The sequence below is a fragment of the Labrus mixtus genome, chromosome 9 (assembly GCF_963584025.1).
Source record: "Labrus mixtus chromosome 9, fLabMix1.1, whole genome shotgun sequence".
NCBI lineage: Eukaryota > Metazoa > Chordata > Actinopteri > Labriformes > Labridae > Labrus > Labrus mixtus.
This window is the reverse complement of record NC_083620.1, coordinates 10,721,221-10,744,513: the sequence shown is the minus strand read 5'-3', so window position 1 is coordinate 10,744,513 and position 23,293 is coordinate 10,721,221. Positions and strand designations below refer to the sequence as shown.

Genomic DNA, 23,293 nt, shown 5'->3' with positions numbered 1-23,293 from the left:
ACCCAGCTCTGTGGACAGGCCCACAGGCTCCTGCTGACTACAACAGCTACACCCTTGACTTCAAGGCAGGCATTAAAATGGAGTGATGGTGGTGGTGGTGGTGGGTGGATTATGGGGTTGAGGGAGGCGATATGAAGTGTGTTTGTGTGGGGGGTTTGTGTGTGCGCCTTTGGGGTGGGGGAAGCTTTTGCTAAACCCTGTTTTTCCCCCTACACTGTCTAACTGCTTCATTGTCTTACTGTTTTCTTTTCCCGCTGTTACTAAATCGAATTAATCTTTTTTTTTTTTTTTTTAAACAATCTTTTTTTTTTTTTTTTTTACTGAGCCTTACACTTAAATGACCATACAACATGCGACATTGGATGTCCTTGTATGTTCACGGCCATATAGGTGACTGTCCTCTGTTCATTTCCATAGGAGAAATAGCCAATTGGCTTACTTCAAGCTAGACCTGGTCTATAACGTTGAATACTGAGTGCGCCTGCACAACAGCAGACAGCGCTTCCTGTCTGAGCCGATACATCTCCGTGCGTAAAAATGTTATCCTAGGTGCCTCGTGCGTCAGGTGCAGCTCATTTCCTTAATGCAAATTGCTCTCCTCACAGCGTGCTCTCACACTCTTACCTCCAGTAGTATCTTGCCCTCAGGACAGACCGGTTGCTGCCTCTGCTCCTTTAAGGCAATGAGGAATTAAAGCGTCTGCAGGGGCAGGGAGAGGGTTACTCTGTGTAATGCTCAGAGAGTCAGTGTGGTGCGATTTAGAGAGCGGCAGCAGGGAAGATGCGCTTGCTAGCCTCTTGCTGGACGCACAGAGGCGATGAAGATGATCTGACTTTGGAGTCTCAGAAAAAACCTGCTTTTAATTCTTATTCTATCACACTCTCCCCCCTGCTGGCTTCTTTGCTCTTTAGTTATTTTAATTTTCTATTTAATTTTCTTTTTTTTCATCCTCAAGGATGATCCGTCAGTCACTCTTTTCTTTAGGAAATCGGAGCTTCTGACATAAGATTTAGTTTAGCTGAATCCTTTTTTGCATTCATTTTTGTTCAAGGATCCGCTCGTACCCGGCTCTGACTCAGCATCACACACACCTGGGCTGGTTTCACCCCTTCAGCATCCTTTTGAATAACAGGGAGAAGCAGCAAGACGCGGAGAAGAAGAGAGACTGAGCACAGCTCTCTCCAAGACAATCACAGAGGGTCATTTTTGTTCCAAGCGCAAAGGGAAGGCTCAGATAAAAATAAGAGTGTAAGGAAAAAGTAAAAGGGATATATTGAAATTAGAGACTTGGATCGGTTTGCTCCAAGACAGTGGCAAATGTTTAACCTTACTCCAAGCGCACAGAAGAGAGACCCAGGGAGGCACCGGTCGGAGGAAGAAGAGAAAGCATAGCTTAGGGGGGATTGAACGGAGCAGGGCATGTGGATATTGGCTTTTATCTTTTTCCAGTGCATCTTAAATGGTAAGTTTCACCGACTCCCCTTTTTGTTGTTTTTATCATCATTATTATTATTAATTGTTGGGGTTCATTACCAATTGCAAAAGGCAAATGACTGGTACTGTAGACAGCTAAGTGACTGGAGAGGGAGGATGGGGGTCACCTGTGACCCACATGAAATGGATTTTATATGCTTGTCAAAGGGCTGACACCCTTGATAGAGGGAGGGACGGGCGAGGCATGAATTGCGTTTTAAATCCTTCAAGCTCTCCTACAAACCATTAGACACATCTCTGGCCTTCAGATACACTCTGAGCAGAATGAAATGAAAAGGATAAATGATGTTGGTTTGGGCCTCTTTTAATTCATTTGTTTGATTTTGTGGGTGGGATATGATTTTAATATTAAAGTTTTAATTATTTTTTGATTTGCAGGTAATTTATGTAATTCGTTTCTGTTTGTATTTGGTGCCTAATGACACTTCTCCTGTCACAGCCATGTTCCACTGTGGCCCTTAGTAATAAGTGACGTATTTGATATAATGGACATTTGGTTTAACCCCTTCCCCTCCCCCATCAGTAAGTACATTTTTCAAGTTCAAATTGAACTAAAAAAATATTGTGCCTCAAAAAGAACAAGTAATAAACATCATAGAAGCATTAATACAAATTTGCATTTTACACTATATGTAACACGTTAAATGGTTTTGTGACTGAATACAAATAACACACACCTCTTCATCCAATTTAGCAGGAACTCAAATTCAGTTTTATTGTGTTTACCTTTAGATGCTGTTTTTTAGGCACACTTAGTTCAAATTGCTTTTCTAATTAAAAAAAATCTAAGTGTCATGTTGTTGATGAGACACATTCCACAAAGGTCATATTTTCAGGAAATGCAGAACTAGATAAAAAACACACAACAAATGTGAAATAAATTTTGCATTCGAATCGACGAAGCTCTCTTTCTCATTCTCCATTCAAATGCTGTATTCAAACTCAAACATTTGGTTGTGCGTCTTTGCCTATGTTTTTGTAATTTTTGTACACGGGAATTTGGTTTGGTGCATGTGAACCAGCGCAATATGCATGCAGCATTCGCCATGCATACACATTTGTGTGCTCATATGGTGTATCAGTAATCAATGGCAGAAAATTGATACAGTTTATTGGATTCACTTATTGGCCAGATTCCCTTCTACAGGGAGGGATTATGGCTGACTGGGTGTGTGCGAAAACATGGGAAGAGAAAGGGAGAGTCAAGAAAGGGAGGGAGAAGGAAAGAAAATGGAAACATGTCTGCTAGAAATCACATCAGGGGGGTTAAGATGGGGATTGTTCACATATTGAAACAAAATCAAGCCCGCGGTTGGCTGCATTTGTATCAAAGGGTCAAGAAAAACTGAATTCATAGCAGAATTTTCAAAGGGGGTGGATTTACAGGTACAAATACACTTAACCACATTCAAAAGCTACGATTTGATAATATGTCCCCAAAATGGATTTTCCCCTCTGGCTTGGGTGATAAAATAAGGCTCCGAAATGGATTTTGTTTCTGTGTCGTCGCTTTTCCACCGCAGAGGCAACCCTCAGTCGGTACCGTTTATTGACATTGACTCCATATAAAATGGTATCTCCCACAGCCCAGCTTGTGCTGAAACTAATAAAGAAACAATAAGGAATCCTCATTTATCATAATCATCTGCCTATGACATTAGATCAGCTGCCATGCAAGATTGTGTCCGTTTATTGCATAAGGAATTATTAAGGAGACCTCTGGCCAACAACTGATAGGGATTAAGCTGTAGACAGTATTGAGTGCAGACATTCCATTTTTTGTGTTTGTCTTTTTCCCTGCAATCAGAGAGCTTTATCACTCGCTGCTTCTATTTTATATGATTTTTTTCCATCACTCATTGTACGGGAGCGCTACTACAACTACGACTTTGTCCTCTGCTGTTGGATGTTTTGTTGATTATCATGAAAATTAGGTGTTCATCGGCTGAGCAGGCGTTGTCAGAATGAATGAATGACCTTGTAGATAGAAGCCGGCGCACCGATTGGATTCTACACAATTCTTGCTGTTTCAGAGTTGGGCCTATCACATGCTCACTGGCCTGTCTCTATGGTAACCTCCTTGATGGGTGTCTGGGGCTGTGTCCGAAAACGTTTACTCATTCACTTCTCACTATATTAGGTAGAGAACTATTTAGTGGCTCATGGCAAAAACATAATTAGATACTTCTGATGATTCAGAATTAATGGTTATTGACGGTGAGAACTTGTTTACTATGAATGCATTTCATGGTGGGATTATTTTGGAATTCTATGTTCCGTATGATAATGCTTCCAAGACAATATCGGACACCATCACATAATGGTAGCCCGAGGAACAAATGGACTGTAAGGTGGACAGCACAGGACATTGAGTTGTTCTTTTGGCTCTCTATTCAGAGGGAAGTGATCTAGACCATCTGATTAGAGGCTCATCTCTGCTACATTATTGTGTCTATGGACTATGGGTCTATGGGTTTTTCAGGGCTTCTTTTCATTAGCATCTTTTGGTCATTTCCCTGAAATAATGTATTCTTGATAAACTCAACAACCATTTTTTTTTTAAAGTGTACAGATCGCAAAAATGTCTAATTGTATCTTAAGTGCTTTATCCTATAATCATTTCAATATTTTTTTCATTGCAAGCTGTATTAAAAAAGAAGAAAAAAAGACAATCCACTCCTTAGCTTACTATAGTGTCATATTCAACTTAGCAAAACATAAAACAAAAAAGGTAACTCTGACATTTTAACAGCCAACAGGCACATCTGTTCCATGTTCTCTTAATACTTTATGCTTTTGCTGTTTGATTTGCTTATTAAAGTAGAATCTATAAATTCAGAAAGGAAACACAAGAAATATCTCTCCCTCAAAGCAGCCTCTAGGCAAAACCACAGCAAGCTAAACTCGCCCATTCAAATTCTCATTCAAAAGATATAATGAGGCACAGCTTCGCACTCAGTCCCCATCAACACTGCAATGATTTGTGGATATACGCACGCAGCTTAACCTGATGCTCACGACTTAAAAAGACTTTATCCCCGATGTCTTAAACAAATGAATATTTTACGCAGAGGTCAGTGGATAACACAATCAAATTTTGATCTCAATTAGCTGTGACATTTGTCAGGCTAGAGGCAGATCCACTTTAAAATGAGGAAGCTCCTCCAAAGCATCTGGCCAAGTGTAGCTTTCAATACAAAAAATAGCTGCCAACTTCAGTTAGCCTGCCAATTTTACATGACCCCACATTATTAGAAACCTAACACAGGATGAAAATGCTACAGGGATCAGGTTGGACAGATAAATTGAACTTGGCTGTCAGTAGAACTGGGGAACCCGTTTTTGCATGGCAATAAATCTAAAAGAAGGCAATGAAGACAGTGCACTAATGAGAACCCCATTTGTGCTGATACCCGGGTACGAGTTAAGATGTTAAGATGAAAGAGGCCGGATGCCCCGTGGCCTTACCGGTCACAGTCTACCAAGTGACAACTGACCAGTCAAGCAACACACTCACTGCCATTGGTCTGTTTAATATATACAAATGAGTATATGTAATGTAATGTTAATACATGTATATCACAGCTCATAAAACTGAATTACCTTGTAAGAAAACAGCACACAATAAATTGATAGATCATCTTGTTCAGTCTTACCCTGATATGAATATCTAATGGGCTAAATTAAGTTTATAAACCCTCTTAACTCTTGCTCACTTGTGTGAGTTATAAGAGGTTTGTTGGGTTACATTCTGAACTCTGCATGTGTTTCCAGTTGAAAGGGCCACTAATGTTGGGTAATGGATGCCCTGATGTGTGATCATAATAGATATCCCCTTGTTCATACATTCTAGCGGCATAATGAGGGCTACTCTACTGTACCCAACTCCTCGAGCCTGTCTAGCTCTCTAATTAGGAGCAGGCTTTGGCGACTGTGTGTGTATGTGTGTGCGTGTGTGTAGTGAGTTTCACCCAATGTAAAATCTAATTACCGATCACACTGTGTCTGTCTGGATTCCACTGAATCAGAGGTGTAATTGCGCAAGCCCGCGTGTAAATGTCTCCCGCATTAAAATGTTAACGATATCATTTAGCATCTGCAGGGAAGAGCAGAAAAGCCCTCAGCACCCAGATGTAGGTGTTTGATCATGCGTGAAAAGTGAGGTTGTAGTACATCTGGCGGGGGTTTCCCTCTCAGTCAGGGTACTCAGCAGAGAGGATGTTTTTAATTCACTCAGCACCTGTCAAAGTGACATGTTATATTACTGTGCTGCACTGCACAGGTACTGTAGTGGAGGTAGTTCTGTAGATGCTTTATTTGACAGTTTCAAACAGTCTAAGTCAAGAAAAAGGAGCTTCTGCTCTCCTCTGCAAATGCGATTAATCTTCAAAGATTTGAGGAATAAGAGCTCAGAAGTTAAGAAAACTCCTTCTTTAGAGAGCTGTTGCCCTATAACTGCATATCTTTCTCTTCTCTTACACACTGACTTACCCTGCATGTACAGCTTTCTTGACTTATTACAATAATCTTACATTGTTTGTATAGTAATTTCAAAGTTTGAGGCCATCAAAGTAAGGCTTTTATTAAGCTATTAGTTTGGAATATGTTAGTTATATTCCATGAAAAACAACTCTATCTCTGAGTATACAGTTACATCACTACACAGGTATATTAGGTTTCCATTCTGTGTGTGCATAGAGAGATATTAAAGGATAGCTAACACAAACAGCATGACTGAAAAATATATTTCATAATACAAGACAGAGTTAATGAACACACTTCAAGCTCATGCCATTTACTTATTTAGTCTATTAACTCTTTAGGAAAAAGGATTCAGTATCAATCAATTTCAATTTCAGTCCATTTGATTCCAATTGGGCCAGTTGATAACAATGTAATCTCAAGATACTTAAAGAAATAATGTGTCAAATAAGAGAGATCTTTTTGACTTGATTTGACTTTTATTTGCAGATTTTTTTTTTGTGTGAATATTTCATTTAGCTTTTTTTTCAAATTTAAACATAGGGACAAAAAAAAACTGCACAATAATTATGATGATTTTTAGGTTCTTATTTGCTAGCAAAATACTCCAAAACAATCGACTCACAACATGAATCATGTGTCAACTCATAGTTTAATTAGTTGTCAATTTGGTTAAAAGTTCAAAATGGATTGTGGTTTTGTTAAGAAACTTTGAAGGCCACTTGCATTTGATTACCACCACAACCTCTGCCAGAAACCTTTTGTTATCTCAACCTAACTGCATGAAGGCTTTCCTTGGGGACAAAGTTGTATTGGTCCACCATCCATCCCAAACATGCCCAAGGAAATTCAGCATAATAGGTAGAACTAGAATTTAATCATTTAACAAATACTTAAAAATAAAAATAAATCTGGCCAGCAAACATGTTAGGGGTAAGGTCTTTTACCTGCTCTTTTTTATAATATCAAAATAAAAAAGAGGTCTTTTATGCTTTTTGTAAAGTGTCTTGAGTGTCATGTTATGATTTGGCGCTATACAGTACAAGTATTGATTGATTGATTGATTGATTGATTGATTGATCGATGTTAAAAACTTGACAGGAAAAAAATAGGTGCTACATAAACATCTCAAGGAGGCTAGGCTGCTTGTATGACCACAGAAGTATTTATTGGGGTGTAACCTGGTAGTTGAAATCATCTAAAAAGCAATAATTGACAACATGAATGTAGTCCTTCTGTACCATCTACTGCTGCTGCTGTGTGTGTGTGTGTGTGTGTGTGTGTGTGTGTGTGTGTGTGTGTGTGTGTGTGTGTATGCATGTGCACATGGCCCACTCTTCTTGCTGTGAGCGCCCCACCAGGGCTTTTGTTAATTGTGGAAGACAGGTGGTGGAGGTGTGATGAGTTTGCTATCCATCACCCACCAAGACAAACATTCAGGCTGAACCTCATAAATACAGCTTCTTAATCCAGTCCTTCACATACCAGGGCCAGGCTTTGAACTCGACACACTCTGAGGCCCAAGGCTGAATTGATCCCTGCGACTCTGGCTTGGGCATTATGCGTGTGCCTGATGTATTGTGGCTCACTAACACAATAACCAGACTGCCTCTTTCTCTTCCATGCTACCGTTGAGCTTTGCCTTCTCCTATTGAATTTCACACACTCCTCTTATGGCATCTTTGCTCTAAATTTCACATCCATATCTCAATCGTGAAGTATTTAAGGCTGCATTTCCAAGTGATATTTTCCCTTAAATCTTCCAGTTTTCTGATGCTCCACAGTTTGAATATTAAAGCAGGCAGTAGTACTGTAGCCTATAACGGAGGAGGCGAAGCAGGATAGACAGGGTGACAGAAAGACAAATGGGTCCAGCTTGGTTTCTCGACACTGCTCTTTATTTTTAAACCTGGCTCAGATGCTAAGATTTAAGACCAAGTTAGTGGCGGTTATTTTTAGCAGGCCATTTTTAAAACCTTGTCATCTTGTAGGAGTTGAGGCAAGGTGTGTGAGGGTGTGTGTGAGATGTGAAAATGGGCACTATATTGTGTATCTGCAGATTTTACATGCACCTATACCTACCTGGGGAGGCAGAGGGGTTTACAGTTTCGATGCATGCAGACGTGTGTGTGTGTGTGTGTGTGTGTGTGTGTGTGTGTGTGTGTGTGTGTGTGCTTTAATTGGGTAGCTGGATGGGTGGGATAGGGTGTGACATGGAGTGGAGCCACAGAAGTCTGATTTATGTCCTTCTAGCCACTCATCGATCCCCAGTCCCGGTGTGAGACTGAGTGCATTGTCAATAATCTTAGCACTTTGTGGTATTCCTAGAATTCCCAGACCTCCTCTGCCCAGACCGCTGTGTGATGCTGCAATACGCAATCTCATCCAAGATCAAATAAGAGGGCACAGGGCCTGGCAGCAGTGCGTTTGATTGTTGGACTAGCAGTGAATAGATCATTCTGCAAGGCTGTGAAAGAAAATAGAGAATTGTATTTGTTTGTACAAAGGAAGGTAATTTGGACAAAATCCGCATGGCTCCCTGCAGGAGCATAAAGCTGTTTACATGTTGCTAAGTGTCCCCTCAGACTGTTGCCAGGATGAGCTCTATTATGTGTTGCTCTGTGTCTCTCTATCTAGACCATCCATCCCCACAAGTGATTATGCTAATTAGTGTTTGATCAGATGATTAAATTAAAACTCGATTCATCCAAAGTACTAAATGCTCAGAATACATTTGTGTCTGCTTGACTGCCTGCTTCACACAACATGAGTCCCCAGATGTCCCAGCCACTGAAGGAAAGGTTGACCAGAGAGGAGAGAGGAGAGGAGAGGAGAGGAGAGGAGAGGAGAGAAATTTTGCAAAAATGCCCCTCTTTTTTATTCAGGCATTGACACATACAAAATAAAGGTTGTAATAAGCATGCGATGGGGCTGAGGGAGAAAGGAGGAAAGATGTGGAAAAAAAGTAATGGAGAAAATAAGCATGAGTATGTGTGAGTGTGCGTTCGTGTTAATGTGTGTGGTGGAAGCTTGGGTGGGGGTGTGAGTAGGAGTGGGGTGGTTCTGAAAGGAGCCGCGCTGTGGTCCCTTAAGTGTTGAATAAACATGCTTGGTTTAGGGAAATAGCTGCGATAAATGTTTAATATGATAAGTCCATAAAGACGGTCAAATGAGTCTGGAGTATTAAAATGAGCATGGCATGCAGCAGCAGTAGCAGCAGCTTAAAGGAGGAGGAGGAGGATGGAGCAGGGGGGCTGATAATGGTAGGCAGAGCTAACAGGATGAGAGCAACCAGCTGCTGTGACATCAACATTAACACACTCCACCAGCTGCTGGTCACAGACGTATGCCGGACAAAACAGGGCAGCAGTATGTCTTCAAAGGGTCACCATGGCCCCATAACAACATTATTACCTGTACAACATTAGCTGTAAGTGCAGCATTTTTGTATATCAAAATTCATTCAAAAGTGCATTCAAAAAGGTAAACTAAACAAAATCACTGAGAAAAAAAGAGGACTTGCTGTAAGTTGTACCAGTGACACCATTCAAAATAATAGGGGATAACTTGAAAAGAAAAATAAAGAAATACAATTGACACACAAAATACATTCAGGAATAAATCATATCAGAAGCAAGACAACAGGCTGCGAATAAATATCAGCATCAGTAAAACACTGAGACAGTAATAGCAACTCTTACCTTTGACAAATTACATTTATTCAATAGCAAATATGTTGAGCTATTTTAGGTGTTTTTGGTTCGTCTACCTGACAAGTACCAACAAGTTTATGCTGAACAGATCTGTAACAATAACTGACAACATGTTTCATTTGTTTCATTTGATCCAGGCAATTATACATGTGTTAAGGCACTTGTGGGTTACGAGCAAAGGAGGTCTTAGTAAAATATTGAGAAAGTTCTTCGAGACCTGAAACTGGAGACAGAATTCCTATATTACAAACCTGCAATCTGTCCCTCACCTTTACCAGACTGCTACAGCCTGACCACTCAGGATGCTAACGCCGGTGTCAGTCCGGAAGTTTTGAAAAGCCATCATACATCCATAACACCACCATATCAGGAAACACAAGTGAAATAAGGTCCTTGAGGGCAAAAGACAGTGTCTAGTCAGTGCCAGGCCACTCTCTCCAGCAGACTCTTATGTCCCAGCGTATGTACACTGAAACCTCCACGATCATTTTGTTACCTTTGCTGACATGCAGGTGGACAACCGTCATGTCGTGTCACCATTAACAGGGATTCTTTTGATGGCCCTCAACCTAATGTTTGATGACATAATAAGGTTGGTTGTCCAGTATGTTCCATGTCTGCTTGTTAAATCAAGGTAAGGCATTCGAAGAAAGAGAATGCGTTGTGTAATTGTATTATCAAGAGATGCTGTATATGCTGAACATGACATTAGTTTTGAGGGAATTTGATTACATCTACTCAAGTCTCAATCAGATATGTTAAGATATTATTACAAAGAGGATTTTGAAGCAAAGAAGATCCTAATGCCCACTGCTGACTGGCAAGATTTTAAAAACAGCTGCAGGCTATATAATGTTACTATATTCTTTGAGAAAATGAGTGGCAGCATACAAAGTGCAATGGTTTTAAACACATATTTCAAATAAAATTTGACTATATGAAAACATTTTATTTGAAATATGGAAAAGTGTCATGATCTTCGTATAACATTCATCAACCTGCATTAAAATGCTGCTGCCTGTCTGTTTGGCAGTGTGCGTTGCATCTCACAAGAATAAATTAACCATGAATTATGTTTATAAATATATCGGCCTGGTGCTGTTTGTCAAAAGGATCAGCATTAGTTTTCTAAAAATACCACGTCTTTTTCTGGTTAATTAGTTTGAGGCAGCATCACAGCGCTGCTCTCAAAAGTTCTCGCTACAATTAGGAAATAATATTAATGAACGAGTATGATCGCAGGTACTGAAAATATAAATCTGTAGTAAGTTCATCTTGTTTCTAAGGCTGTTGTAGTGGAGCAGCTCAAGCGATGAAACCCAACTCATAGTAAACAGACAGGGAATTTATGCATTTAGAATGTAATCCTTGCTCTATTTATGCCACTTTATCTATAACTTTATGTGTATTACTTCTGTTACAAAAATATAGAATCATGCAAGTGGAAGTTTTTATTCATCTGCAGAAGCAGCAGAGGGAGCTGCTTTAGTTTGCTACAGTAAAATCCCTAATCAGATCCTCTCTCATACACTCATCAGCTGCAGCACCAGCATAATTTAGACATCAATGTCTATATCCCTCAGTTTTACGAAAGTGAGAAACAGTCCGGGGTCTACGGGTTCCCCTTGATGAGTCAGGCAGCCTCAGTGGCCCATTTAAGACATGAAAATAGACTGGGGAGGAGGAGACTCATCTGCTGTGGGGGCCTTGTTTCAGTGTTGCCCGCCCCTCCTTGACATCAGAGGACAGATCTGTCGGTGTGGATCAGCAGCTTGCGTACAGCCAACCCTTTCTACTGTCACAGCACTGCTTAATATTCATGAGAGCAAATTGGAAGACATTCATTTAACTTCAGTGCATGGTGTATTGCCTCTGGGCAGATCAGATCAGTGGGAATGCTTACTCATACTGGACTGCCTGGTGCTGAAAGGCTGCTGTCTCTCTGTCTCGGAGCTGCTATATATTATTTTCATTTTCCTTGGCCTTTGAGATTGGCAAATAACCTTTTGTAGAAAAGGATTTTCAACTCTTTACCTGCATTAAACGTAAAAGAACACACCTTTCAATATAGTTTGAGTTTGGGTAACTCGTAACTCAAACTCGGTCATTTGCTTAAGCACTGCACATCATGCCCATGCTGCTATCCATACATCTGTAGAGTATTAATATAACTTTGTTGAGGTGAAAAACTGCTCTGGTTTGTCTTGAATAAGAGACGGTCAGGTATGATCTCCTCATCCCAGGCACACTTGCCCTGAGGGCACAGATTTGAGAGTTGCTTTAATTACCCAGGCTTCCTGCTGCCAGGTTGTCACTGTGAAGCACACAGTGCCACAGTGCCATGGTACCATGCAGTGCTGAGTCCCCCTAACTCAGACAATGGCTCTGCTTGCTCAACAAATGCAACACCAGTATCGTCTGAAATATGGGAAGCTGAATCAGTCTCACCCTCTGTGATTCTTTCTTCTTCTTGTTTGTTCTGTGATGTTCTATCTTGCTTATGTCATAACGTGCTCATAAAGAGTAATCAGCTATGAACTTACAGTTATTAGGATGTCACCAGTTACCCATGTGGCACTAGGACCAGCTGTGTGGCTACTGAATGCTTTGTTGAGGTGTCCCGGTAGCCAGTTTTCCACTGAAGTCAGCTGCAGATGCTAAATTTAAATTGTGATGATTTGGCGACTTCTAACTTCTTCTAATTCAGCAAACACTCAGTTAGTGAATTTATCATTACCTGCTGTTTTCTTCATTGGCATTGATTGCACGTTTACTTAAATGAAGTACCCCAGCAGCTCTGAAAGAACACTGACACGGTTGGTTAAACCCTGTCAACAGATCAGCTCTATTCTGTGAAAGATCATAGTCATGTGATTGAACCAAACCACAGGTAACCACATTCCCAAATTACATCTGATGGAGAAATTTTTTTTTAATAATCATGATCCAGTTTTTTTACAGTGCCAATATTGTAAAAGTTTACATTAGATTGTTTTAATAATTTATCATAATAGAAAGTCAATATATAGTAGAAAATACATTATTATAAAAGCAGTCAAAAGCATACCTTTCTATCAAAGTTTCAGCTGCTGCAAAAAAAGGTGTTTTCAAAATGAAAATCCACTGTGTACTAAGAAGCATCAGGAAAAACAATACGTTACTATCTGATCTCATTTCCCTTAGTAGTTGGTGTAGTGAAATAGGGAGAAAAAAGGAGAGTGAATAGTCTATACTTTCATACACTTATTGTTGTCAGTCTGCTATTTGCCTGAATCCATTTCAATGCATCATTCGTTTTCTAGTTTGTTGTGTAGCTTACTTTAAAGCTTTTGTTATTCTTTAATAACTGTTTGATTTTGAAAAACTCAGAACTATAGTGGAAGTAGTTTAATAAGTCAAACAAAAAGTGACACCGATTGAAAAACCCCCAGATTATTTTAGCAATGGAAAGGCAGAACTATACCATAAAGTCTCTAATAATGGTGGTGACAGCTGTTTTACAGCATGCTAACTTACAATTATACCAACAAGAACTATAACAGCCTTTTCCTTCTTCCTGTCTCGCTGAATTCCGTTGGAAAAAAATAACATAGTCAATTATAAATGCATATAATGCATTATTGAACAGTGTCATTTATTTCACCTTTACGCTTGAGCTCATGAAAAATTATGCCAATTACCGGTTTCCTCTTGGGCAATGTAGTAAGTGGTTGGGCCCTGAGGCCATTTGTTGGGGCATGACTTGATGCTCTTTGTGGGGTCTTTGGGGGTGATGTACCTGCGTCACCAGAGCATTTTTTGATCTGACACCTGTGCTCAGTCAATTAGGAAAACGAGGTGCACAGTTATTCGCACTCAGGGTCCATTTCTCCTGGCTAACACTCAGCCAGTCTAAACTGAGGTGCCATCCCATCGTTTAAATATGTGAAATAGACAAATATCAAAACAGCCATGACATAAATCCATTTGTAATTCAGTTTTAATTCTTCATGCACAGAATAGAATAGTCCGTTGATCTGCAAATCTTCAGCTTTTTGCTTTAGTGTGTCTTTGGTAGAAGTTATATTTAACAAAGTACACACATTTTATTAGCAACAAACTTGGACGTGTTCCTTTTGCGCCTGTCTCTTTAAAAAAAAAAAAAAAAGACAACATTATTTAGTTTTTCTAAATATATACACTTATGGAACTCTGCTGCATAGCCAGCAGCGTGTGGCTGAGAAGAACTAATGGGCACTTCATGCAGCGGCGTCTGCAATAAATGTGTGAATATGGTGTGAATGGGTGAATACCACATATAAGCACTTTAAAAACTCAGAAGAGAAGCGTTATAAGACTTTTTTTTTATCATGTAGGCAGTCCAGCAGGCCACATCATAGATGATAGGTAATATTTACACAATGTTAATATTTTACTTATGACTATGTTAATGTAAACTATTTGGCTCACATTTATTCAGCCTTTGTACTGGTTTGATTTTGCATTCATACAAACTTCAGCTAACTTAGGGTAGATGTATGTTGAGCTAATACTAGCAGTATTATGTATATATATATGTAGTTTCCCATTAGCCTATAATTGAACAGTTTTTGAAGAACCCAGATCACTAATAAAAGTACATGTAGCTATAACATAAACACTTAAAAAGTTCAAAGTAGAATTCTTAAAAATAAAAAAAATTGTGTTCACTGCAAATGTGCTTAAAGTGAATTATTATGCTCATCCACCATTTTCAGAATTTATGTTATTTATTCGGCACTTTGAGCTTGATAAATAATATCACTGCATAACCACAAATGCAGCATTGTAGCTGAAGCTGCCTATGAATTTAAAGACTTACAGTTAGAGATAATTGGTATATTTAGTATTGCACCTCTTTCATATATATTAAGTTCATGGTTTACTAGAAATCAAATTTCTCTGTTGTCAATCTAAAATTCTGTGTTGGCAAGACAGAAGCTATATTATTATTAGTAATATATAAAGCTAAAACACCTGTATGCAGAGTATTGGTGTGTGTGTGTGTGTGTGTGTGTGTGTGTGTGTGTGTGTGTGTGTGTAGTGCGGGCCTGCGTGCGTGCCTGCATGCATGCGTGTGGTTGGGTGTGTGTGTGTGTCTGTTTGAATCTCGCTTGCCATCTCAACCTGGTGACGAGCCCAGAGGCTCTGCACTAAGTGGCTTGCAGTGGCACTGGCAGCTGGCTGGGACCTTCCCTGGGGAGAAAACATTTTAGCACTTCATAAATTCCTAACAAGGTCTCAAATTGCAGACGTTTCCATTCTTTTCTCCGCTTGAGCAGCTCTTAACCAGCAATGAGAGACTTCAATGACCTCCTTGTGTAGATGCCCACATCCATAAAACACTCATTTGTTGTTGCAAATTAGTTCTAATTATTCCAAATGATAAGCTCACTTAACATCAATAAAAAAGCAATTTTCTTTAAAAACATGTTGACATTTTGAATCTGGACATTTGTATCACCTCTAAAATACAAACATCTGTGAACTCTGTGTAACAGAACTAGCATAATGCAATGGTTGTTTTGTAAGGGAAATGCAAAAGAACGAGTCATGCATATGCAACCTTCAAATGGAACTCATAAAGTCATGAAGCTGTGTCGTGAAGTCGTGTACAGGAAATACTTGGTGTTCAAGTGGTAAACATATGGGACCACCGTTGTTAGCCAACGGCAACATGTACAGAAAAAGATTCCTTGTTCTCCTCAAGGCTTTCTATCAAAATCCAAAAATTACCGTATTTCTTTGTGTTGAAACGCCATGGGGAGGAGCAGCAGACAAGATGACAAAGGTGACAATCTAATCCTGTAAATGGCTTATGTTAAGACATAAGCTACGTTGAAAAGCTGCACTCTTGTGTCATTAAATATATCACAACACGTGAACTTGAAGCCTTCAGAAAATGTTGACTTACGATGTTGTAAAGACCATAAGAAGTTCATATGGGCAAGTGCAAGAAAAACACAAAATGGTATTTCAAAAAAGAACTAATGTAACAAAACTGTAAAGCTACACCGATGGGCCATTTCAAAGATCATATGATACAGTTCTTTGGTTCTTTTACTCTACCTGAGCATTTCTGCTTTTCACTCATTGATAGTGCAACTGGACTACACTTACACCATTACCCTGTTCATCACATTACTCTGAATCCAAACAGCTGTGGAGTATTACTGAGTTAATTGGTCTTACAGTGACATTTATAATACAGCTCTCCTCAATAGAACCCTGCACACACTACACATTTAATATTGTTCTCTTTACTGTGATGCTGTCTAGAATTAAAGACCGAACACAATCAAGGAAATTATTTCATAACTGATAGCAGTTTATTTTAATTTAATGCGCTAAAGATTGTTCCAGAGATTCATTAATGTGTTCCCGGATGGGAATACAATGATGGATCTTAAACAACTGATCATTCATAGAGGCACGTTTAGTGGATGGCTTGAGAGGAAACACATTTTGTGCTTTGTAATGTATGACATTTTTTAGTAAACATTTTCATCCTTTAATACCAAACTAATACAAAGTATTAATAAATGTAAGTTTTGCAAAATGTCTTGCACCATCTCAAGGTCAAGAGACCGGATTTCATTTTTCAACAATGTTCAAGTTTTTGTTTCTGTACTTATTTTCAGGAAAAGAGATTCATTACCTGTACAAAACCTATAAACGAGCACATCTATCTTGACTACAAGCTACTTCTTAATACAATAAGTGCAAAAATGATACATTGTTGTAACAGTATACAATCTGTTTCATCTCTTGCAGTTTTCAGTGAGGATCTACATTCCAGCTTATACTTTGTCAATGCATCTTTGCAAGAGGTAGTTTTTGCCAGCACCACAGGGACCTCGGTGCCCTGTCCTGCTGGGGGGGCACCACCTGCCTCGCTGCGCTGGTATCTGGCGACCGGCGAGGAGATCTACGATGTCCCAGGCATACGCCATGTCCACCCAAATGGAACCCTTCAGATCTTTAACTTCCTGCCATCCAGCTTCAGCAAGCTGATCCACGACAACACCTACTACTGCACTGCCGAAAACCCTTCTGGCAAGATTAGGAGTCAGGATGTCCATATAAAAGCCGGTGAGTCCAGAGTGGAGGGCTAAGTGTAGCAGCTAGCTATACTTGTGATAATGGTGATGTTGAGGGAAGTAGTAGTAATTCCAATAGCAGAAGCAGCATTAGTAATAAGAACAATTTGAATCACCTCAGAAGAATATATAAGAGGCATCGTTGTAACAAATGAATGGGAACCTCTGTTTGTATGAGTATCAACAGAACTATTGGTGATTCTTTATGCAAGAGCAGAGTGGTACACACTTAGAAGACAAATGAGGTTATGAAGGTGTGTACATTACATATGTATTAAATGCATATTTCTGGAAGAAAATACTAACCCTGAAATGTGTTTTTCACAAACAGGAAATTGGAGCAACATTCAAACTGATGATTGACCTGGTGTAAATACTTTTCATAAATGATTGTATGGCCATATTCCTTAAAATCTAAAAACATTAAGTTGGCCAGAAATAATAGGAATCGATTTCATGTTGGTTTATTGAGATGACTGTTTGCACTTAAATTGCAGTGAGTAAGAATATGGTGACTCTCACCTTAAGGTATACTTGTGCTGAGTTTTATCAATTGGTCTTGAAACTTTACATTTGTATAGACAACATTTTCTTTACAGGGGTTGAATAAATCAAATCAGACAAATTAAAACATGTCAAAATATTTCCTGATTAAGTCAAGCAATCAAATGATTAATGAACAAAACAACAACAGATAGCGAGACCAGATAGTATGTTCAGAACTATTTAAGGTTTTGAATACAAAGCACTGTAGAAGAAATGTAAAAAAACCAACGAGATAACGTCTAGATAAAGGCAAAGATACAGCTGTACTTTTCTGAGCATCATAAGAACTCCTTGTCCCTGTTGCAACAAAATCGAGGATTTAAAGTTAATTTTGCATATCTAAAGGTAAGGAGCCACAGGCGGGATTTGGACGTGGGGCGCCCGCTTGGAGGACCAAGGCCTCCATACATGGGGCGCGCGCACTAACCACTGCGCCACCAGCGCCCCAATTGTTCTCTCATTTTGAGATTGTTCATGTTTTTCTGTTTTATTTGTTGTTGTACAGTTTCCCGTGAACCCTACACAGTCAGAGTGGCGGACCAGAAGGCTATGAGAGGCAGTGTAGCCGTCTTCAAGTGCATTATTCCTGCTTCTGTCGAGGCCTACGTCACTGTTGTATCATGGGAAAAAGACACAGTTTCTCTCAGCTCAGGTAAGACAAGAAATATGTCAAAACTTTGGTGAGTTTTTTTTGTACAGTATATCTTATAAGTATTCTTATAAGTATTCTTATAAATGAAACCTTGTGTGTAAAGTGGAAAGGTTCGATACCTGTGTCAGTCGTAACATTTCTGCATTTGGTACATTGTCCGAAGTGTTTTGCACATAAAAATGCACAGAATGAAGTCTTTTTTTGTGCAATTTAATCTTTTTTAAAGCGAAAGCGTTAGCGATTAAATGTTTGATGGAATGAGGTTTGTTGCCTTTTTAATGGCTGTTTACCTCAGCCCCCTCTCTGTTTTTATCACTGCTCCCTGCTCTTTGGACATTATGTTCTGTTTTACTGTGAGTCATCTTCTTACCTGTTTACTGTTGTTGACTGCCTTCGCTGAGGCTCTACCACTCTGCAGAGCCATGTCCCCTCACCAGCTAGAGGATGTTGATAAGTGTCACATTGAATTACCAAGCTTCGCCTCCTGTACACACTCTACCTCAGCCAACTCCATTTTGAGTCCAGCACGGGGTGAAGTGGAACAGTTTACATAGCATCATTGACCTAGTTACCCTTTTTTGTTTGACTCCACTGGCACAGCAAGATAACACAAGACACCAGAACTTTCTGCACCATGGATTTTTACTCAAGTTTAATGGAATGCTTATCTCTTGATTGCTCCATGTACTGCCCGCTGGCTGATTTTGCTTCATACTGGGGTGTTCAGGGACCTGTAAGCGAGCACTTGATGTCATTTGACTGAGGGCAGAATCTGGGACAGTGTTTTGGTGGCATTTTAAACGTGTCTGTTCAAGCATGAAGATGTGTCTTCTGATCCATGCCAGCAGCTTATTTACTTGAGGTTACTCCAGTTGCTCGCTTGGAGCCACTGGTTGAAGACATCTCTTAATATCACAGAGAGGAGGCAAATATGAAGATATAGATGTGATTAGTTTCTTTACATGAAATGACCAAGTAGACAGGACTCAGAGTTGATGTGTATCTCAACTGTGACTGAAAATGAGTCCTTTATTAAGATCAATAGGTTAACATGTTTCCTGTGCATCTTTATCAGTATCAAAAATCTGTAAACTGAGGTTGGAAATAGAGAAAACACATCTCTATATTTACTGTACATCATTTGTGTAACATTCCTTTATTTAAAAAAAAGAAACATCTTAAATCTGACATTTTTCCTTTCTGTTATACTGACTTTACATTCTAATGGCCTATAGAATATGCAGTGATGTTTTGATGGAATGTATTCTATACTTTCTTTTAAAGGTTTTTGCAACCATTCAAAAGAACAGCGATATTGGATTGTCCGTGTTTACTCCAATAAGTATTGCAGCAGGCGAGTGCTGTCAAAAGCATGAGCACACTGTCAAAATCACTGCTGCTCCGTGATAAATATTTGATGGTCGATTCTGATGCATGAGCGGATTTACCTCGCACTGTTATGGAGAGTGTATGTTTACTCTAAGCGTGAGGGCTACAAGGATCTGTATGCAAGTGATTGTGCACGAGCGAGGGAGACCACAAGTACACCAACAAAGCTCGGCGATGGCGACTGGGTGCAGTTCGGCTGAGCCTAGTTTCCTGTTTCCTTCCCTCATTGTCTACTTTTTTTTTTCTCAATTTTTCATGAAAAAGACCTCGTCTCCATGGACACACAATAAAGTAATCCCACATTATTAATTATTAATTTCAGGTTTTTGTTAGGAACACTAACATCAAGTGCACTTCCCAACTTAAGCATTGTTTATCAGAATGTGAGGATGAACAGCCCAGGCTAGAGATATTTTTCTTTTGAGAGAGGCAAAATCACCAAGACAGCATTGCTTCCATGCCAATAATTGACTTAATGTGTCTCCTGATTTAGTAATGCAATGTGAAAATGAGCTTTTTAAGATCAGTAACTTTCACGTAAAGAGGATGCTGGCTTAAATCATCATGGCTACTGCAATCTCTGAATATCCAGCGATACAAATTAGGGTCGAAAATAGATGCATAATTACAGACCAGGGCCTGTCTTAATTAATCAGCTGTGATTGAAAAGTTAATTACAATATGAATTACCTCTCAGAATGAGGACTGCTTAGTAGTCATTTGAAGCAGCCTGTTTTCAATGTGAATGAGCATGACGCAAGCTCAGTGGGTCCTAATGTTGCCACTAACATACCATTAACCTGTCATGAATTTTAAAATGGATCTCGCAGCCCGAGCTTTCAAACGCTCGGCTCCGATCATCCCCTGGTTGCTTTTGATAAACAATTGACAGAATGAATAGAGATGAAAGAGGAAAAAAAAGACTGATGAAAGAAAGGACAGCAGGGAGGGATGGAGTTGAGCTTTGTCCCTACGTGCTGCTGTTAGGATTTTATATGGTGGATTACAAAACGGATGGATTTTAATTCATGTGCTGTTCAGTATGACAGTGCAGTGGTGTTTTCACATGCACATTTTTGTATAAGCGTGCACCTGCCTATGTCTATGTTGTTATGAGTTATATATCTGTCCTGTATGTTTGCATGTCTAGTGGCCATGCTATCTGGGACAAGGTATGTTTTTATGTTTTTCTATCTACTTACCTTACCTTACATTATTCATACTTAGAGGCTACGGAATGATCTGGATGGCATTGGTTGCATAAAAAACTTCAACAAATCCAGTGTTTTAGATCATAAATAAGCCTCAAATCTCATATTGCCATTGAGACCTTGCACTTAGATTAATTTCCTCTTTATAATGAACAGTTGTTTGTATATCTTCACAAAGACTCATTTTGTTGAATATCTTACCTACCTCTTATACAGAAGCAGCATTTATATGATGTCAACATAATCCCTGTAGCAAATGATACACAAAGTGCTCCCTCAGAGCTTTTAATGCATATGTCAACATTTGCATTCATTTTAATCATGTTATGTAAGTGTAGTGATATTGCAAACATACTAAAGACCAGTCCTTTCAAATGAATTAGAAAATCAAAACAAAAGCTTTATCATGCTGACTAGGGCTGCCTGACTACAACTGCTACAAATGTTATTATCAGCCATACTGTTGTATACATACATACATATGTTCTAGTCATGATATGTATTGCTAGTATAAGTCATATCCCCTATTTGGATTAGCATTATAAGTCTGAATTATCTGTTGATATTTTTGCCTCTGTGTGCATGTCTTCTCGTCTGTCTGTCTGTCTGTCTGTCTGTCTGTTCCACCCCTCTGTCCTTTTGTCTATTTCCAGCTCTCCCTCCATACCACTTTCTCTGCCCATACACAGCAGATGCTGTTCACCAATGAGTCTGGTTATGAGGTTTCTGCTGAAGAAAGTGTGTCCTTGCTACTGTTGTTAAATGCTTGCTCGTGGTAGATGAATACTGAGTCCGTCTAAGCAGGGTAACAAACAGTGCAGTCTAGGCTTGCCCTGTTTGTGATCTGAGATATTAATGATCTGGCACTTTAAAAATAATAATATGCTCACTGATTGATTGACTGATTCCATTCATTATCTCCAGAAGTTGACACGTTTAGGAATAGTTTTCTTAATATTTGTTTGTTCAATTTATTTTATTGAAAGGTATATTTTTTATAACACATTTTTTCAAAACAAACAGTTGTGTGCATTAAGTTTCAAGACCAAAAACCGTAGACTTGATTCAAAAATGTTTTTAGTGAAGGTGCAAACATTGTAATCATTCATACTTATTTATCTAATTTAATTGACTTTTAAGGGGCTGATATTTATTTGATTGTTGAGGCTATTGCTACAATGATGATGTTAAAATGTATCTCAATAGTTTATACTTATATATAAATATAAATATAAATAAATATATATATATATATAACGAACATTTGTTGCAGTATTGGGCATGATAATGCAAGCTTATAGATGAATTGTATTATTAAAATAATATTTCTGTTCATAATTTGTTTTTTTGTTTATTTTTGGTGAGTTAAATATATTTTCGAGCATATTAATATGCCATTTGTTTTGTAACCTATGTTACACCAATAGAAGAAGCTCACATGGCTTAAATGATACCTAGAGTGCCTCCTACCCTTTCCTCTCTCGGAGACTTTTCCTTTTCACCTTTTGTTTTGTTTTCTTCCTCTGTTTCCTTTTATTTACTGCTCTCTGCTTTTCTCCCTTCTCGACTTCTTTCCATCCTCCTCTGCTGGCCTTGACTATCAGCCTCTTCACTTCTCATCTCATTGCATAACCTGCTTGGCACAGCGCCCCAGTCAATTCCCTCCTGTGTAGAAAATGCTGTTTTTTATTTGCTTTATGCAAATAAGTCTCTTCGATACTCACAGCATCAGTAAAAAAAAAATATCCAGTTACATTTTTCAGTCCTATTCAAGTCTGCTACTTCCCAGCTGTGCGTTTAGCATTTAAGTGATGAAAGTGCTTCTGCACTCTGGCATTCTGCTCACTCCTCTCTCATGGGTTCTTGTGAGTGCTTATAGAGGCTAATTAAACAGTTTGCTTGCTAATAGAATCACAGACTTAACCAGCCATCAGCTCAGTCACTGGAATGTTAAGGATGTCTTCAAAGGGGCTAATGTAGGTGTTTGTTTTACTTTATTACTGCTCAGCAAGAATTTATCATGCCAGTGATGTGCCACCAACTCCATTTTTCACTGAGATTGACAGTGAGGGCACTGAGAGGCAGTCGGCGACAGGGCTGTAAATTCAACACGCCCGAAGTCAGGCCAACCTTGAACCCAGGCCACAGTGTTAGAAATGAGCTTAGTAGGACAGAAGATGCAAGGAAATGTAGAGAAGGAGAGGTCGGAGTATTAGGAAAGGAAGTGAAAAGAGACTGAGAAAAAGAAGAGGTGAAGGAGAAGACGATTTCGAAAGGTAAGAAAAAGGAGGGTGGGCGAGGCTTTTTCTTTTGTAAACACAGTACTATGTCACCAAAGCCACATGATAATTTCCCTCTTTCGTCTTCCCCTTATCACTTTCTTTCCTCACTTTTTTTTCACTCCATGACATTATCCATTTTTTTTTTTTTTCAGGTTTTCAAAAGCACTTAGTGTGGTACATCCTGCATGTAACCACATAGCAAATCAGAGGAACATCTAGATCATACATGCGCATGCGCTATATACATATTTCTCTTATTCTGCAATTGTGGGTGCACGGTTAGATTTTCAGCACGCGACTCCACCCATCCTGCAGTGAAACCTTATGAAAACAACACAGCCTATCATTTTGCTCCCCCCTCCTCTCACACAGATCAGCAGTTAGTGAAATGCTGACCCTTGTCTTT

The 23,293-nt window shown here is 39.2% G+C and overlaps 1 protein-coding gene across 3 annotated transcripts in view; it reads left to right on the top strand.

The window, feature by feature from the left end:
* Positions 1-592: 592 nt before the first annotated feature.
* dscamb (Down syndrome cell adhesion molecule b) overlaps positions 593-23,293 on the top strand; it is a 108,042-nt gene continuing 85,341 nt past the window's right edge. The window contains exons 1-3 of one of the 3 annotated variants that reach the window (XM_061046222.1): positions 593-1,462; positions 16,482-16,799; positions 17,859-18,005. In XM_061046222.1, the coding sequence (XP_060902205.1) occupies positions 1,420-1,462; positions 16,482-16,799; positions 17,859-18,005 (508 nt within the window). In that variant the 5' untranslated portion in view covers positions 593-1,419. The remainder of the gene's footprint in view (positions 1,463-16,481; positions 16,800-17,858; positions 18,006-23,293) is intronic. The other 2 variants (XM_061046220.1, XM_061046221.1) reach the window with 2 other exon arrangements.